This window comes from Juglans microcarpa x Juglans regia, chromosome 8S (assembly GCF_004785595.1).
Source record: "Juglans microcarpa x Juglans regia isolate MS1-56 chromosome 8S, Jm3101_v1.0, whole genome shotgun sequence".
Taxonomy (NCBI): Eukaryota; Viridiplantae; Streptophyta; class Magnoliopsida; order Fagales; family Juglandaceae; genus Juglans; species Juglans microcarpa x Juglans regia.
Window position 1 is genome coordinate 8,953,318 of NC_054609.1, and position 20,527 is coordinate 8,973,844.

Consider the following 20,527-nt stretch of genomic DNA (forward strand, 5'->3'; position numbering starts at 1 on the left):
CTGCAAAATTCCATGCATGTGGATGATGAAACATTAAGTTATTAACTTATTAGCCATGAAATTATTTCTAAATGTTACGCAAAGTTGTTTTTTTTCTTCTTCAAACTTTGATTTGGAAAATGACTTATCAGTCTAGATGTAGCTATTTTTTTTAAAAAAAAATTATTCTCATCAGTCACTATTCATCACTCCACTTCTTATAAAAATACATACATAACCTATGAAAACACCTTCACACCTTATGAAAAAGTTATAAGTGTGGAGTATGAGAGTGAATAGTGACTGATGCATAGTAAATTATTTTTTTTTTAATTTTATTTTTAATTTTTGTTTAGTTCTGGTTAAAAATGTGAAAGAAAGAAGCAACTGACTTGAATTGGTTGCTTATTATGATAGGTCAATTTTGATATTGGTGATACGGCAAGAAGTGGGTGGATACTGAAATATTGAAATGTGTAGAAACAGCCAAAACCCATGAAGGGAAGAAGACGACATCTCATCTACCGCCGGATTGATAGGAGAAACCGAGAAAGAGACCCTTTTCCCTTTTGCTAACATTTTTCCGCTATATCATTGACAAATATTGGGATGAAATCGATTGTATTACCCCTTCAACACTCTAACGTCTCTTTTTTTTTTTTTTTTAAACGTGATTAGTTGAGATTAAAATTAAAAATTAAATAAAATATTATTAAAATATATTTTTTTAATATTATTTTTATTTTAAAATTTTAAAAAAATTAAATTATTTATTTTATTTTATATAAAAATTTAAAAAAATTATAATAATTAATTAAGATAAAATAAATTAAAAAGAGGTGTGAAATCAAGGGTGGGTCTAGCTGTAGACCAAAGTTGTCTTGGATGGCATGGTATAATAGAGCAAATGCTATTAATTATGGGCCTGGCGAACCCCTGATCAGAAGGACAGTCAATTCCTTGCAAAGGGTAACTTGACTAGACTACTCGATGGGGCCATGTTACTTTGGTAGACTACTCGTTCTTTACTCCCTTGACTATTTCCAAATTTTCGACCCAAGAGGAAAGTATATAGTATATCACTTACCATGAGATTAATGAGACGTTTGGACAGAGATGACACAAGATTTTCAAAATTTTTCATAATTTTATTCCCATATATCACTTAAACATAATATTTTTTAATTTTTAATTTTTAATATTTTCATCTAATCATCATCCAAAGATAAAAACTACTACAATTTTATAAGAGAAAACTTTATAATTGGCGTCTCTTATAATCGGTGTAAATCGGCGATCAATGACAGCTTGCCATGTGGGAGAGATCATGGTTGAAATTGAGACCTCATAAATAGAGAATAAGTTCTCTCACTCTCTCTTTGTCTGTCTCTCGATCCCCTTTTTTTCTCTTTCTCTCTCCTTTGTTAGTTTTCTTCTCCCTTGTTCTGTGCATACCCCCCACCTCTCTCTCTCTCTCTCTCTCTCTCTCTCTCTCTCTCTCTCTCATTTCTTCTTCCCCCGACTAACTCCTGCAATCTTAACAACTGTGAAATGTAATCACGTATCCACAATATACCTCACAACGCTACATACCCCTCTCTCTCTCCCTTTCCATATTCTATCTTTGATCCCAATTACTCTCACTTCAAATTTCGCTTGTATTTTCTGTAAGCCCCACACAAAAGGAAAGACCCAAAATTCAAAATAATAATAATAGTAATGGCAATACGAGATATCAATCACAACCATTAAAATTGAAAAGAAATTACTCCTAATTTCAACCTATCCCAATATCCAACTTTCAGTCAAGGCATGATTCTTCTGTACATTTGGATATTTGCATTTGAAGGGAATGGATGAAGTTTATCCAAACAAATATGACTTTTTTGTAAAGGGGATACATGTGGCCAGATTTAGACTGAAACCAAGTGTCATGAGAACCTTTTCGTGTTCCCACAAACCAGATTTAGACCCATAGCAAGTTTCATGCTCATGGGCCTACTGGTGTGGGGAAAACAAAGCTTGCAAAAGCCTTAACCAGTTATCTCTTTAACACAGAAAATGCTCTTGTCAGAATCAATATGAGTGAGTACATGGAGAAGCATGCAGTTTCACTACTCGTTGGGGCTCCATCTGGTTATGTTGGTTATGAAGAAGGTGGACAGCTAACTGAGAGATCAAGAGAATTGAGCGATTTCTGGATCCGTGAGAGATCGAAGGAGAGAGAGAGAGCTTCGAGTGATTTCAGTTTGGTAAGAGATCGAAGGGGAGAGAGAGAGAGAGAGATTAGGGAGATTTCAATTTGGTAAGAGATCGAAGGAGAGAGAGAGCTTCGAGAGTTTTCGGGAGGCATTTCCCATGAAAGATCGACCTGCATGAGAGAGAGAGTCGAGCGGGAAGGAGGAACTGAACATGATCCCCTGCTATGTGTCCTCAAAGTGGGAATGGAGAAAGGCTTACGTGGCAGCTTGCTATTGGTCTCTAATAAGATCACTAAATAGGAGACACTGGCCAGAAGAGGAACTGATTTTATAAACATAAAGAATTTTGGGTCATGAGCATTTCTATCTAGACCTCTTCTTTTTTTATTTTACTTAGTAATTAAGTAAGTATTTTTAATGATATTGTAATTTTTTTAAAATGTTTAAAGATATAAAAAAAATGTATGGAAAAAAAAAAACATTTAACCTTATCAAGACCCATCTTTGGGCTACACCCTCGGTGGATGTAACACGACTTTAAAACAAAACATAATAATCAATGAAACATTTTGAAACTTCAAAATAAATAAAAAAATATTAAAAAATTATATTCAAATAATTTTATAACTTTATAAATTTTTATTCAATTTTTTCTCTCTCATTTCTTAAAACCTAATAAAATATCTTAATTCAAATTATTTCACTATTATTTACATAATTCTGAAATATTTTAAATGTCTAAGTGAACCCTAATTATATGTATAAAAAAAAGTTAAAAGTATCAATATTTCATTGATGTAACAGACTTCCATATCAAGATATATTTTGTGTGTCAATGAAAAGGCTTCCTAATAATTTATTGTTATATTATAAGATGCCCTTTATATGGTTCTAGCTCTAGCAAGTACTCTTTTTTTCTTCTTCTTTTTTCCATAGCAAATTAGCAATTTTGTGCATGAACCCACTTATAGGCTATCGTGTTCTTTGGACAATATTGTGGACTCATTTGACGGACTATATCTCTCTTATTACCTGTTTTTAATTATACTCAAACATAATCTGAAAGAAAAATAAAAGGTGACATATCCTTATCTAATTTCTCTGTTGATGACTTAGCAGCCTTCAACAAGAGTTAGGTTTTCGTCAAAGCATTGGCATTAGATTGGTAATTCCAATATTCAAAATTTGAAGAATATGTAATTTTTTAACTTTTAACTAATCACTTAACACTTAACATCTATATTGGATTAGTCATCACATTCTCTATAATAATAAAATATTATTATTTTTTATTATTTATATTTCTTTAATTAATTTATATTTTTTAATTACTTTTTTTATTTTATTTTCATAATCTTCAATAACCTCCAATAATCATATTCATTTTCATTTTCACAATCTAACAATCTATAATATAATAATCTCAAAATATAGCAAAATAACATATGAGAAAATCGCATGAAAAGAATGTGGATGATAGAATTGCTACAGTACATATTTCAAAAGAACGAAAAGAATGTGGATGATAATCTCAAAATATAATAAAAAAATACATTTAGACTTGCTACAATATATTTCATATTTGAAAAAAATTGTAGAATTACTGTAGCTCATATTTTAGATAAAATAGTTTGACTAATTCAATGTGGGCCAAATGTGGATGATATTAGCTAAATTTGAATATGAAAATGCATTTGGCTAAATCAATTAGGGCTGTAAATGAACCAATCTGTTTGATAGCTCGTTCGATTAAACTCGAATCGAATTCAACTCATAAAAAAAAACACTCGTTTGTGAAAATAGATATCCGCTCAATTTGTAAATGACAAATACCCAACAAAACTTGACTCGACTCGGCTAAGGCTCATTAAGGCCTGCTCGTTTATGTTCGAGTCGACTCGTTAGCTCGACTCGATTAAAACTCATTCATATATTGATAAATATATATATACATATATGTATATATACATATATATATATATTAGCTAATAATATAAGCATACCACTTTTATAATTAAATATATAGTATGTAATCTAATTACTTATGTCTATATAGTGAATATACTTCATAAGTATATTTTATAATTTGTATAATAATTAGTCGATAAAATTTAATAATTTCATATACTAGTATGTAGGAACTAGGGCTGAGCAAAAATCTGACAATCCGACTCCGTTCCGGCTCCGCTCCGAGTCCGCTCCGACTCCGACAAGTCGGAGTCGGAGTCGGAGTTTTTTCCCTATTGGAAGTCGGAGTCGGAGTCGGAGTCGGAGTCGGAGTCATTGAAGAACCGACTCCGACTCCGCTCCGATCCGCCTCCGACAATCCGCCTCCGCCTCCGACTTGGTCCTCCGACTCCGCCTCCGATTTTATACATATTTTATAAAAAAATATGTGTTTTTCTATATATTAATCATTTAAATTTTATACAACTATATCTTATATAGTTAGTTAAACTCAATAATATATTAGTTAAATAATATATTTATACTATAATATATAGACTAAATTGACTAATAAATAATAATAGTTTAGTATATGACTATATGTAAATATCACACTATTACAAATTTATAATATTACTACCATGTTACATGTAAGTTGTAACACTAAATTACTAATGTATAAATATAATAACATGTAATACTAATGTATATATAATATACTATAAACACTAAGATGCATAATAACATCAACATGTAATACTAATGGATAAACACAAATCTATAAATTTAGAATAACATATAATACTAATGAATAATAACTAAAGTATTATTCATATAAATTTTATATAACAATATCTTGTATTAATTATATTTTTTGACTTAATAAATTCTCAACATATTCCTTTTGATAAATATATTAGTAATACTAATATACATTAGTATATTAATTAGATTTATGGTCTAATACTAATACTATTAGTAATCCACTTTAACTAATACTAATATTTATACTAATACTATTATAGATTATAGTTATAACTTATAGTATTATACCTACACTAAATCACTGATTCACTATAACTTATACTAATATAGTTATGTTAAATCACTATAACTAAAACTAATGTAGTTATACTAATCATTATAACTATATATAGTATTAATATCACTATTAGTATAATATATAGTATTAATAATAACTAATACTAATATAACTATTAGTATAACTAATGTCACTACTAGTATAACTAATACTAATATTAATATACTAATACTATTAGTGTATTACTAATATTTATATATATTAATATATATATCAAGTATAAGAGATTAGAGATTTAATATATATAATATTAAATCACTAACATACTAATAGTATGATACTATAGTATTAGTAATTATACTATAAGATATAGTAATAGACTAATAGTATAATATATTAATACTATATTATATATAAAATAGTAATACTATATTTTGAATCTTCATTTCATATACGGTGCCTTTTTTTTTTAATATTCATATATAATAATATATATCATATATATAATATAATTAAAAATAGATTCATAGTAATTATAATAGTATACTATAGTAACTATACGGTGCTTTTTTTTTAATCTTCATTTCGTATGCGGTGCCTTTGTTTATTGTAGTGATTAGTTGGATGTGGATATGAAATCATGGACGATGGGAGTACATGTAAAAATATGACTTTATTTTTATTTTTTGAATGTATGTTAGTATGTTACTTGTTTTATTTAGTTGTATTTTTTATTATAATCAAAAGTTTAATAAGTTTGGATTGTAATTTTGAGAAAATTGAAATTTGAAAGACCACAATTTTTTTTTTAAAGTGGGTCAAATATGAAGTTCAAAAAAAATTTAAAAAAAAAGTCAAAAAATCCGACTCCGATCCGACTCCGATCTGACAAGTCGGAGTCGGATCGGAGTCGGATTCTCTACATGTCGGAGTCGGAGTCGGAGGTCGGATTCGACCTCCGACAAAGTCGGAGTCGGAGTCGGAGTCGGAGGTTGGGCCCTCCGACTCCGAAACTGTCGGTGCTCAGCTCTAGTAGGAACCATATATGAAATAGATATATGTTATCATATTAAATGTATGTATTAATAATATATGTAGGCATATAATATATTATTATTTTGGATAAATATCAAAAGTTAGATATTAATTATTTCTAAATTTTTTAAAATTTTATAATTTAATAAAAGTTCTACTTGTAAGTTGTATAAATTCAATATTAGATATTTTATTTTTTCTTTGTTTAATTTATTAATTATTAAATCTTATTCAAAAAATTAAAAAATAAACAATTCAAGCCCGAGCTCAACTCGGCTCGACTCGAACTCGTTTGTAGAAAGAGCTCGAGCTTAAACTCAAGTTAGAAGTTTAGCTTATCAAGTCGATTTCGAACAAAAAATAAAAAAAAAAATCTTGAGCTCGGACTCAGGCTCGAATATTTTGAATTGAGTCAAACTCGACAAGCAAAGACCCACTCAGCTTGGCTCAATTACATTCCTAAAACCAATGCTCTTACATAATTAAGATGGATGATTTGTTTTGTTGAAAATTGAATAAAATAATATTTTAATATTATTTTTGTTTTGAAATTTGAAAAAATTGAATTATTTATTATATTTTGTATGCGAGTTTAAAAAAATTGTAATGATTGTATAAAATAAAATGAGATGGTTTGATTTTGTGTAACCAAACCAGCCCTTAGAGGCTTCACAAACATTGGAGGAAGAGGCTACATTCCTGCATTGCAAATCCACAATGGGTGCTTCTCTCTCAAACCCCGGTCCCGTGCACCACACCCTCAAAAGTTTCCCTACACGAAACTTCATGTCCGTTCCTTAGAATGACATGGTTACTTTCCAATAATCAAGTTTGGCAAAGTGGAAATTCACAACAGAAATGAAATATTTTTTAGAAGAAAATAACATGCCAGGTTTCCAGGAATAACAACACCATTTCTAGCCTGGGATAGCAAATATAGCAAAATTGAAGGAACAAATTGACATCCTCTCTCTTAAGCAGATTTTATGCAATCTATCCATTCAACTCCAGGAGCATTACACTCACAAGAGATACATGCTTCAGCAAACTTGTGAACCACCAGCATTTATGATATCAAAGTTAAAAAATCCAAGTTGTCCGAAAATTTCAGATTAGTTTTTTTTTTTTTTTTTTTTTTTTTTTTGATAGGTGAAAATTTCAGATTAGTTGAATTGAAGAACCTAGAACTCAAATGAATTTTGCTCCTCAAAATTCTGTTCCTGTTTTTGAACAGGGGAAATGGCTTCTAAATCCTCCCATTAGCCTATCCAACCTCAAGCCCTTTGGTGCATACTAGGAGGGAAATACCTCGGACACTAGGAAGGACATTTGACAATGAACGTGCAACTAGAACGTGAGATCTTTGGGGTCCTCAATAATCTTTGCCAAGGTTTGTAAGAACGAAGCCAAATCAGCACCATAGATGACACGATGATCAGCTGTAACATTTACCTGTATATTTTGCATGGTGCCAGCATAAGAATTTGCAGACATTCCAGCACTGGTAATTGACAAATGTGAATTTCAGTTTGTTACCTGCATCTGGTTCTTCATGCCAATCCTACCATCCTTGCTAGCAACAACCGTGGGCTGAGATGCTCCAACAGCCATGATTGCTCCCTGCAGCAATTAAATCCAGAGCGCAGTAATGATTATTTAGGGAATCTAGGAAAGAAAAGAAATAAGCATTTGGGATTTATTCAATTGACACAACTAATCCACATAAATCGTCACTCTCTCACAGAGTCCTAAGCATAGTTAAAACAAAACATACCGTTCCGGGAGGTAGAATGGCATCAAACCGATCAACTCCAAACATCCCGAGGTTAGAAAGAGTGAAAGTACCTGCATAAATAGAAAATGAACACAATAGGAAAGCATCAGAAAATAGCAAGTATGGGTTAACCTGTTTGATCGGGGAGCGAGAAACCAATGTTTCCTTAGAAATATCAGAGATAAAAATTTTTTTGATAAGTAAAATAAGTATCTATTAATCCAATCAACTGTCAATTACAAAGTCAGAATATGCCCTATTTATGTAAGAGCATTAAAAACTAAGAAGTCATGAAAATCCATGCCATTAAAGTCCACAACAATGGCTCAAGTATAAAGAGTCCTAAAAAATAACATTTTTAGCTCCGGCATAGATCTCTCTTTGTCTTCAAAAATCCTCTCATTGCGCTCCTGCCACAAACACCACATAATACAGATAGGAATCATCTTCCAAACTGCTTTGATCTGTCGCACAGCTCGAATTGAGGTCTAGCAAGCCAAAACATCTAACACGGTTTTCGGCATAACCCACGCTATGTCCATTCTATTAAACACCTCATCCCATATAGTCCTGGTTACCTTGCAATGTAAAAGTAAATGATTCACTGACTCACCCTCTTTTACACATGCAACACCAGTCTGCAATAATTATCTTCCTCTTTCTCAGATTATCCGTAGTGAGAATCTTTCCTAAAGACATTGTCCACACAAAGAAAGAAGCTTTGGGAGGAACCTTATTGCGCCAAAGCTTTCTCCAGGGAAACTGTATCTCAGGAACTTGTGTGAGTACCTTGTAGAAGGAACGAACAGTGAACACCCCTTTCTTTGCTGGTCTCCACCACAGATCATCTTCATGCTGGATATTTGGACGACAAGAATACAAGAGACTATAAAAATCTACAAAACTCCACATCTCCCAATTCTATGCCGCCAGGTTGAAGTTGATATTCCAGTGAATGTTCCTTCCTGCGACTTCTATAACCTCCGCCACCATGGCATCTTTAGCATTTGCAATCAAGAAAAGTGTAAGAAACAAGTCTTGTAGAGCACTGTTGGTACACCATACATCCTTCCAAAATCTGATCTTGGAACCTATACCCAATTGCAGTCTAGTGTGTTGATGGAAGACCTCCCACCCTCTTCTAATGTGTTTCCATAGCCCCATTCCAGAGGCCCCTCTAACTTTTTTAGTATACCAACCCTCCCCTAAATCACCATATTTGTTCTCGATCACAGTCTTCCATAAGGCTTCTGGTTCCTTGATATATTGCCACAACCATTTGCCAAGTAACGCCCGATTGAACAACCTCAAATTTCTAATACCCAAACCGCCATTAGAGATAGGACGGCACACCATCTCCCACTTAACTAGATGGAATTTAAACTCTTCTCCTAAGCACCCCCACAGAAAATCTCTCTCTAGCTTCTCAAGTCGACCCGCCACACTTGCCAGTATAGGGAATAAGGATAAGAAGTAAGTGGGTAGATTAGAAAGTGCACTTTTAATTAGCGTAATCCGGCCCCCTTTTAACAAATACATTCTCTTCAACCTGCCAGTCTCCTCTCTACTTTTTCAATCACCATATCCCAAATAGAGCGCACCCTCAAGGCTATACCCAACAGTAATCCCAAGTAACTCATAGGGAGAGACGCTATCTTACAACCCAGTGTGCCAGCCAACTCCCTTATATTCTAAACTTCTCCAATTGGCACCAACTCAGATTTATCATAATTCACTTTTAAACCAGACACTGCTTCAAAACAAAGTAGCAGCGCCTTCACAGCCCTCAACTGATCTTGATCGGCTTCGCACATAATAAGCGTATCGTCTGCAAACAGCAAACGCGAAATAGTAGTAATACCCCTACTCGGCGATCCAATCTGGAAACCACTAATAAAACCATTAGTCACTAAAGCCGAGATCATCCTGCTTAGTGCCTCCATAACAATAACAAAAGTAAAGGAGATAACGGATCCCTTTGTCTCAAACCACGAGAGCTCAAGAAACCCTCTGGGCTGCCGTTAATTAACACAGAAAATCTTACCGTGGATATACACCAGCTGATCCAAGACCTCCACCTTTCTCCAAACCCACACCTACCCAGTAGATATAGAAGAAAATCACAATTAACATGATTATACGCACTTTCCATATCTAAATTACACATAAGCCTTGAGCTGCCAGCCTTCAATCTATTGTCCAGACATTCATTAGCAATTAGAGCCGCATCAAGGATCTGTCTACCCTTCACAAAGGCATTTTGAGGCTTAGTAACAATCTTCCCCAAGATCCCACTTAAGCGATTAGCAAGCACTTTTGCAATAATCTTGTATGTACCATTCACTAGGCTAATAGGCTGAAAATCTATAATCTCAATGGCCCCTACCATTTTAGGGATTAAAGCAAGAAAAGTGGTGTTGAGGCTTTTCTCAAATTTTCCTACCGAGAAAAACTCCTGAAACACCTTTAGAAGATCCTCTTTAATCACCTCCCAACATTCTTAAAAAAACCCATAGAGAACCCATCAAGGCCGGGGGCCTTATCTCTTGCCATTTTCCTTACTACATCATAAACCTCTTCCTCTTCGAAAGCCCTCTCCATCCTAGCAACATCCCCCTGCTCAATAGTGTCAAAAACCAATCCATTCAAAGTAGGCCTCCACCCCACCTGGTCAGTGAGTAGCTTTCCAAAGAAATCAACCACATGATCTTGTATTACCTCTTCTTCTCTGCGCTCGACCCCCTCAATTTTCAGCACCTCAACGGTATTATTTCTTCTATGAGAGTTTGCAATTTTATGGAAAAACTTCATACTCCGATCCCCTTCATTTAACCAAAGAGCTCCTGATTTCTAGTGCCATGACATTTCTTCTTGTAGGATTATCCTCTCAAGATCTGCAACCAGCAAAGTTTTCTGTGCTTGCTCCTCCTCAATAAGTGATCTCCCTTCTTGCAGTCTTTCTAAATCCTGTATTTCCCTCCACTTAGTATTTTTGTTTTCCTCTATATTGCCTGATTCCACTCTTTTAAGTCTCTTTTTAAGGCTTTTAGTTTATTTGCAAAAATGAAACTAGGGGTACCCTCGAAATGATACGAAATCCACCATTCTTTGACCCTTTCCACAAAACCTTCAGACTTCAACCACATGTTCTCGAACTTAAAATACCTTCTACTGCTACGAATACCTCCACAATCAAGCAAAATAGGCCAATGATCCGAGGCTAGGAGTACCAAATGCGTTTGCCAGATGTTCAGAAAATGGCTTTCCAACTCAGGTGAAATTAAGAAACGATCCAAGCGGGACCAGGTCTGATTATTCGACCATGTGGCTACACCCCTTGCAAGTGGAAGGTTGATCAAATTCAAGTAAAAAAATACACTCTGAGAACTCCAAACTTGCTAGCCTCAATCTTCTACTTCCAAAACACTCACTTTCGAAACGAACCACATTGAAATCCCCCCCAATACATCAAGGGAGCTCCCACCAGCTATGTACCCCTACAAGCTCATCCCACAACAATCTTCTGTCGACATCTTGATTAGGCCCATACACATCTGCAAATGCCCACCAAAAACCATCTGATACACATTTAAATGAACATGCTATCATATATCTTCCTATGTATTCCTCCACTTTCTCCACCACTCGCCTATCCCACATCACCACAATTCCTCCTGATGCCCCTGAAGAGGCCAAGTATACCCAATTTACATAAATACTGCTCCATAAACTCTGCACAGTCTTCCTACTGATCATCTTCAGCTTCATCTCCTGTAAGCAAACAATGTCCGCTTTCCACTCACGAATTAAATGCTGAATCTGAAGACGCTTCTCTACCTCGTTTAGACCCTGGACATTCCAAGATACAATCTTGGGTTTCATTGGGAAATAGTCAGCCCCTTCCCTTTTGCCCTATTCCTACTAGAACAACCCTCCGAGTTCATCGACCACATCAATCTTTTTAGTTCCTGACTTTTCTTCAAGTCCCCCTTCTTTTTTTGGCGATGTCCAGCTTCCATAGCAGTTAACAAAGCTATGAACTGCTCCTCATACCCATCACATTCAATCCCCACCACATGTTGAATTTCTTTTGCTTTATGTATTACCCCAATCTGAGGCTTGATCTGGGAAATAGTAGTTCAATGGTATAAGATTCTCCATCTTGTTATTTAAGTTTTGAAACCCTCTCCCCACCGAAAGCTCTTCCAAACCGCAAGCCTCAGGGATGAAAAGTTCATCCTCCACTGAGTGCATCAGGTCATCCAAGTCCTCCTCTTCCTCAACCAACTCAAACTCCTCAAAATGTTTCACAGACAGGTCCGCCGGAGCCAAGAACACCCCACCACCCTTCATTGGCAAGTTCTGCACCACCTTAGGCGGAGAAAACCGAGAATCGAAACCCACCAAAGCTTGTTGCGCACAGAACACCAGCGACACCTTATCGGCGACATCCTCTACCTCCGTCAGTGTCGTATGTGCTACCGTCGGCTGGCTGTCCGGCACAAAGCCAAGGCTGTGTAGCTCGAGTGGGAATCATAGGCTAGGGCTCTCGATAGGCGTAACAGGCTGGGTTTCCCCATGCCCTTTCCTGCAACTTTGGGCCCTAGGCTGAGACGGCCCAGCCCCATTTGAGTTCTACATATTGGGCCTAGACAACCCAACCCCATTTGAGTTCTGTTTATTGGGTCGAGACTGCCCACCCCTCTTTCAGCACACAGCCCATCCCTTGCCCCTTATAATTTTTTGACGGGCCTCATTCTGGGCTTTGCTAGGCCCATGACCCGTGACGTGTACCTTCCCTTTTAAATCCCCCGTGTCTTCCTTTGCCTTAATTGAACCAACAAATGCCACTATTGCAGCCATGTCCCTCTGCAGAGAACACAACTGCCACTGCATTTCCAACAACCTCCTTCTGACTTCCCACGCCTCCTAACATGCCGCAAAGACCCTACCATGGGAGTGGCTCGACGCACCATTTGGATTCGACGTGCCTTCCCGACGCCACTGCCCTTGCCCTCTGTTAGCGACTCTCGCGCCACCATCACGCAAGTTTACTTTCGACATCAATGCAGACAGGGCCTCCTTATACGACCGAGCATGCTGCCTCAGTGCCCCTTTCCCATGACTCCAATAACCTCCACCAGTCAAACCACCCACTTTAGTGACCTCCTTCCCTTGCTCTAACAGCACCTACCTCATCTTCCTCCAACCCCATCCATTCTCTCCTTCAGGAATACATAAAACATTCATCCTCCCCCCTGGTTATACTCTGAAATTTCAAGATATCTCCTTCTCCTATTTGCACAGCGTTGAGCAATAATGCTACTGAAACCATCTCGCATTGCCGAATACACCTCCTTCTCCCCCTGCTTAGGCTCTCCTCTAATACCTTCCCAAGCCACTAGGTTGAAGAGTGCCCCAGCATCACTGTATGCTCTGTTTTCCAGCTTCTCTCAGTGACTCACAAACCACCATCACCAAGTTTTGACAAAATAAAGCATTTGGATTCAATCACCACTTCTATAGAACGACCCATCATAATCATCAAAACTTCAGAACCAATTAAAGTAACATTGATGATGAAGAAAACGTTACAGGAGGCAACGAGAAGAAAAAAGTGTGCTTGTGTACGGAGAGAGAATTTCTAGGAGAGAGAAAATATCCACCTGTATTTTCTTTTTTTTTTATAAGTAAGAGATAACACCTGTATTTTCTTATCAGAGATAAATTGAAACAAACTACAGGATAACCTCACTGTATCATGAATCCTACATAGCTTTTTATTAAGAAACAAATCTCAAGTTAGCAAGGTGCTAATCAGGATCAGTATTGCAAGTGGCTAATTAGTGACCCAAGTTGCAGCATAGACTGTCAAAATAAAAGTAACACCTCAAAGTAATCACTGCAACCTGCAAGCTGGCAAAACTGCTTTATTGCCTACATATCAACATTTCAAGCTCCCCAAACAGTCTGTGCTGCCTTCCTCATAGTGGCAAAAAGAAAAGATGCTAGGAATCTGGTAATGGGGTGTGAAAAATCCAATCAATGGTATAAACAATAAACATTATGAGTCCTACGGCCCATCGATCCAAGGATTTAGCAAATTTATCTATGTTAGGAAGAAAGGTGCCAGACACTTGTCCTCATGCTGGAAGATCCTTGTCCATAATGAGGTTTCTAAGTTTGTCCTCATGTGTCTGTAATTTATATTAGGAAGAATAGAACAAAGGAACCAAGTAAGGATATTCAGAGCCCTAATTCATCTTGCGCTTGCATAACCAACATGATATTGGAGCAAGATTCTAATTGAAATTCTTGTTTAGCCTCCTTGTCTTATCATTTTTGGTCTCCTTGGTTAAGCTTTTAGATCATTTGTGGTAGGACTACTTACTGCCAGCACTGCCTATGTGGGCTTTTAGATCACACAAGCAGTGCCTTGATGAAGATTTAAACAAACTACTCTTGGTACCCAGAAAAAGTCTAGAACATAAAAATATTGAGGAAGTTTAGTTTGGTGTTCTGTGGTGTTTTTTTATTCCTTCTGTTGCTTTTCTCATTGATTTATGTGGTATCCAGCAATATTTGTGGTGTTTATCATTTTCATGGTCTCCAATGGCCGTATGGAGTTTAATGGTAGTTTCTATGGTCTCTGGAGGAGTCTTTGATGTTTGGTGGGGCAATTGGCGATTCCAACTGGTTCTATGGCGGTTCACTGCCAGGAACCATGGTTGCCAGCGCCTCCAAGACAAAGAAGACCCATGTTTGCTAATCCTGGATAAGGATATTCCATGTTTACTTGGATTTGGGGTCAGATAATTAGTTATTAGTAGGGCACCTTCGGCATTAATCTAGTTGGGTCCAGTTGGGCTGAAATTTGTTTTGATTTTAGTTGGTTTGGGCTTATATCACAAAGCCCAGATCCGAAATCAAGACTGATCAAAACAAAGTCAAACCATACCATGGTGTTTTGCAGTGAGATCTGGCCAAGTCTTTGGTGTTTTTGTCACAATATTCAACCAGCAATAACATTTTTGGGCAAGATTTGACCAGAATCAGCATTTTTAAATGAATTTGTAGTGGGTATTGGCTCTTTAGGATAATTTCAGCTAGTTTATGTTGATTTTAGTGTTTTTACTTTTTAATGTTTTATTTTACAAAGCATGTCTTTTTGCTTGTGCTCCAAGCTGTTCAAGCTTGAATGGGGAGTCTTGGAGTGAGTTTGTTTTCCTAGAAAGTGCTTGTCCATAATGTGATTTCATAGTGAGGAGTCTATTGTAGTTTGTCCTTCCGTGTCCCCTATCTGTCTGGAAAAATAGAATGAAGACACAAAAGTATATTCACCCTTGTTTCTCTTGCATTTGCATATATTCTCACAGTGAAGATAGTAGTCAGAGAACCCAAATCATGCAAAAGCAGAGGAGATAGTAATCAGGAAGTCCATCAAAATCGGGCTATATACAAGGGCAATGTGGAAAAGTGAGATGAAAATACAACTGAAAGGGGTCACTAGAATCACTACGATTAAACACTTTCTCACAACGCCCACTTCACCCCCCCCCCCTCCCCTCAAAAACCAAATCATCCCACCCACAATGAAAACAAAAGGAAAAAATACCCGCAACTTTCACTTCATCATACAGCCTACCGTTAAAGGCCTGTCTTGGTACTTATGGCAGCAAGCAATACTTGTTATTTGCAATTGCTATTGCAGATAGCACCTTGCACTTAGTTGGTAGCCATTGGAACAAAGTAAAGCAAACCCAGCACAACTTAGAAAGTGCGAAGTAGCATAAAATAGCAAAATGAGGTAGAAACAACACCATGTGGAGGGACACTTCAATGGACCACCAATTTATCATTCCTAATGAACAAAAATGGCAGGATTACCCGAGCTGTTTGATACAGTCCAAGCCCAGCCAGAATTCAGATGGACAGTTCACGTGGACCTATGCCTGAACCCAGACCACATATGAAGAAAAAACCCATTTCCCTTCTCCCCCGTGTTTTCTTCCATGCCCAAATTGCGTGTCCAGGCACAAAATTGTTTTTCCCTAATATGTCAAACTTAAATTTCCGGGAAACAAGTAATCCTCAAGTTTTAAATCAATGTAAATAATGAAAATTAAATGCTCTATATTGCACTCATCTTGAACTACCAGACTTTCAAAGTCAGGCTTTCATCAAGAATTATAATTATAAAATAGAACTTGAAGCCTCTTCTCAGCCAAACAATGTCAAGAATGTTAATTTATTCACTATTTTAGCATTGCATGAAGCATAAAAATAAAAATTTCATAAGCCTTTCTCCTTCCTCTGCAACATCATATACTTAATCCTTCATTAACACATTTTGTTTGTCACTCCGACATGTCCACCTTGTTTTTTCTAGTCACCATAAAATATGATTTATTCCAAATGTAGTTGTCCAAGAATGAAAGGAACTATTCCAATTTCATCAAAGGTAAAGAATCAAAGAAAAATCTTGTCTGGATTTCATCCAAATCCTCCCTGAATATAATATTTTGAAATTTTATTGTACCAGACCAAAACCTTGTACATGTGGAGGTCTTCTACTATGAGAAGATCGAATGATGCATATGACTCAGAAGAAGCATATCCATGCAATGGAATGTCAATGATTATAAAGATTTAAAATTTAAAATTAGAAAGAAAAAATAAATACTTCTTCAAACAGAGACATCTTGTATGGATAAGTAGGCATGAAAGCATGTAAAACCATACCTGAATTGTATTCATGAGGCTGTAGCTGCTTGGCCCTGGCCTTATCAACTAATTCCTTCCACTTTCTTGACAATGAATATATGTCCACCTGAAATACATCAACGTAAACCGTTTACTATTATATTTATTAGATAACTATTTATATCCAGGAAAAAGCCACATCACAGCCAAAAGTAGATTAAAAAGAACCTTATCAGCATCCTGAAGCACTGGCGTAATTAGCCCACCATCTATAGCTACAGCAACTGCAATGTTGATGCTGCTGTTATACGTAAAGCTTTTACCATCCCTACAACTAGAATTGACAACAGGATGTTTAACCAAAGCAAGCGCCGTTGCCTTTGCAAGCAATGCCGTCATGGTTACTCCCTTAGACTTGATCTAGTGAACATAATTTGCACAACTAATTAATCGTTAGAGAGAAGGTAACAGTAAAAAAAGTAACTAATTATACTATAGCGCACTTCTTATGTATCATTGAAATTAATGATGGAGTTAACTGTCTCAGAGCAAATTGAAACCACTCAGAAGATTATCAAGCACGGTCTCAAGGGGTGGCTAATGTAAATGAAAACACAATCATATTTTCATGTCAACCATCCTAATCTAAACTTCTTGCAAATGACATCATCTTCTCACAGATCAAGACGATATGTGTCAAGCAAAATGACAAACTCTGAAAATACTAATTACAAAGATTAAAAAAAAAATACAAACTTAGTGGTCAAATTCAAATGAAACAAACAAGAGATCATCATACTAACTTCCCACCACATCTATTCACACTATCTTCGTGCAAATATCAGATTTAAGATTTCTTGAGCAGTAGCTGAATGAAATATAAAAGAGAAAAAGTTAATATTTGTTTTGATAGCTAGAAAAAGTTAACTTTCTATGCATCCAAACCAAATCTAGGTAAAAATTAATACGTCTGTCACCAGTTTAAAGCAAAATATTGCATTCTTTTAGTAGTTTACTTACAAGCGTAAAGAGCATTAGACAACAAAGAAAGATTCATCATTCCTAAAAAATACATCTTGGCCTTATAAACACCTAAGAACCATGCAGAAAACACTACGAGATTCATCATTTCATGACCGAAAGCATTACCTTCTTATAGAGAGAATCAAGTGCACCCGTTGTAATGGTGTACCCGACTCTGAAAGTTGGCACGGACAGACTCTCAACCATGTTCCTACTCACCGCAGCCTGCATTGTCGTGAAAGGCACCACAGAACCCAACTCAATCGCCGCTGCCGCACTCTTCCCCACTTCAGCCGACACGGGACCTACAGACGCCACATCCGCAGTGGCAGCAGCAGCAGCAGCTTCAACATCCTTGGCAACAATTCTCCCCATAGGCCCGCTCCCCACCACTCTCCCCAACTCCACCTTCAGCTCCTTTGCAAGCTTCTTTGCGTATGGTGACGCAACGATCCTCTTACCTCCCTCCGACGCCGGGTGCGTGGACGCCACCGGCATCGACACAACAGGAGCCACCTTGACAGCCGCTGTCGGAACCGGATTCTCTGAAACTTTATCCGGCTCCGCAACAGCGGTTGCTGCCGTCGAAGAAGAGGAAGAAGAAGACGACGAATTGGACGCTGCTTTGGACTTGGCCTCGGCGATCTCGGCCTCGGACTCGGCAAGAAGGGCGATGGCAGAGCCCACAGGGGCGACGCCGCCTTCCTCCACCATAATGGCAGCCAAGTAACCATCGTAGAAGGTCTCGACGTCCATGTCGGCCTTGTCGGACTCCACCACGACAACGCTCTCCCCTTTGGAGAGCTTGTCGCCCTCGGACCTGACCCAAGAGACGATCTTCCCCTCAGTCATGGTTGAGCTCAGCGCCGGCATGAAGATCTCCCGGATCTTTGCATCAATCCGGGCCGGGACTCTGCTGCGCTGGTGACCCGGAACCTGGAGACTGGGACTCACCCGGCGAAGGGTCGAGGAGGAGGGGATGAATGAAGTGTTGAGAAGATGAGCCATTTGGGTACTCGCTCAAAACTGTGCTCTTCGGTTTTGCAAAGGAGAAGAGAGGAAGAGAAATGCAGGGGAGAGGAAGAGTGTGCGAGTGATCTTATCGTGGGTTGGGTTTCGATTTCTCGAATGCATCGAAAGAGGGCGGATGTTTCAACCATCTGTTACCGGTTTATGTTTATTATGACGATGTGTTTGGTTCGGTTTGGTTGAACCAAACCTTTTTCGGTCAGCACTTCATGACTTAGATTAGTATATTAAATTATCTAATTATAACAAAGGATTAATGTCATATTCGGTAATCCGCAAAATGTCATATTCGGTCATGATTTGTGTAAATAACGTGTATTTTTTAAAATAAATATAATTTATTATTAAAAATTATTTTTTTTATGTAAATTTCATTAAAAATGTGGCAGTTGTTATTTTATGATTATAAATATAATTTTTCATAATTAAAAATATTATTTTGATAAAATTTAAAAATAATTATCACTACTATTTCTGTCAACGCATAAAAACAAAGCAACTTTTGACAATAATACTTTGTGTCATGCATGAATTATGAGTTTTTAATTGTGAATAAGTTTTATTTAGATTGGATAGTTTATTATGTATGCAGCGATTTCTTTAATTGAGATTTTTTTTAATGATGACTTGATGCCTGGTATGAGGTGAAAACGGGTACATGCTCATCTGTAACGAAGTGCTACAGTTATAAAGAGATTTTATAAAATTAAATTTATAAATTAATGTAATTTGGTGTGATACATCAAATCTATCTTATAATAAATAAAAGTAATTTTACAATCTGACGTATTACATTAAATTCAGTTTGTGAATTTATTTTTATAAAAAAATTTTATGGCTAAAATATTTTTCTAATTTAAAAATAAAAAGAAATGATTCGACAAGTTAAAAGAAGTGCAATGTAATGAATGAATACTTCAGCATGCATAAATTTCGAACTATTAATTGTGATGGCATTTTAATTAAATGGATAGTTTATTATACATGAAATGACTTGTTTAAATTACATTATTAGAACCCATAGAAGGTATATGTGTTGTAGGCCGAATGGTATGTGTTAATGTCGTATTTTGTATACATTTAGGTTAAGTTCTGACAACTCGGGTCTTAAAAAATGGGCCCTACACAATGTAGAAAAGACTATAGTTTTGAGTGGGTGGCTTAGGGGCCGAGTAACCTCCGATGTCAAAATTAGTAAATATTATTGGAGGATAGCAAATAAGTAAGAGAGTTTAGGAATTAGATATATATTCTCATACCTGTAATTTGCTATTTATACTATAAACCTGATGAGTAGATACTACCTGCTACCATGACGTCTGTGTCCCCCATATTGATCATTGTGTTAGAGTGTTTAAGTGAGGCATGACTCTGTGACGGCATCATTAATGTGGCATGTTGTCCGGGTGGTGGAGCCATTAATGCGGTGTGGTTATTCGACTTCCTTCTCTTAGTCTATCTTCCTTCTGGTCCGTTTATTCTCTTTCTGTTAGTAGATCAAGGACTCCCTGTATATCACGCATGTTGTGCGGGCAGACACTCGATGACTGGACACTACTTAAGGGGGCCTCAGATAGACAAGTCTCATCCTTTGCAGCACCATCACTCCTGCAGGTTGTGTACAAGGGAGCTTTTCCATAGGCTGGGTTAGGGACTAATTACTTTGGGCCGGGCTTTTGGTCTTGCTTCCTTCCATTTGTGGGCTTCTTGGGCTTAGTGGGAAAAATCCCCTACAGTATGTTTAAGTATGAAATTAATCATTTGTTGCGAAATTGAAGAGTTTTAGTTTATGAT

The 20,527-nt window shown here is 36.7% G+C and overlaps 1 protein-coding gene across 1 annotated transcript; it reads right to left on the reverse strand.

Moving 5' to 3' along the window:
• Positions 1–7,354: 7,354 nt before the first annotated feature.
• Positions 7,355–18,882, reverse strand: LOC121244083 (dihydrolipoyllysine-residue acetyltransferase component 5 of pyruvate dehydrogenase complex, chloroplastic). The gene is made up of 6 exons (XM_041142125.1): positions 17,831–18,882; positions 16,910–17,101; positions 16,721–16,808; positions 7,979–8,049; positions 7,741–7,824; positions 7,355–7,656 (listed from the first exon to the last, which is right to left on the reverse strand). Exons 1-6 carry the CDS (start codon positions 18,710–18,712, stop codon positions 7,552–7,554), a joined length of 1,422 nt encoding a protein of 473 aa, XP_040998059.1. The 5' UTR covers positions 18,713–18,882; the 3' UTR covers positions 7,355–7,551.
• Positions 18,883–20,527: the final 1,645 nt, after the last annotated feature.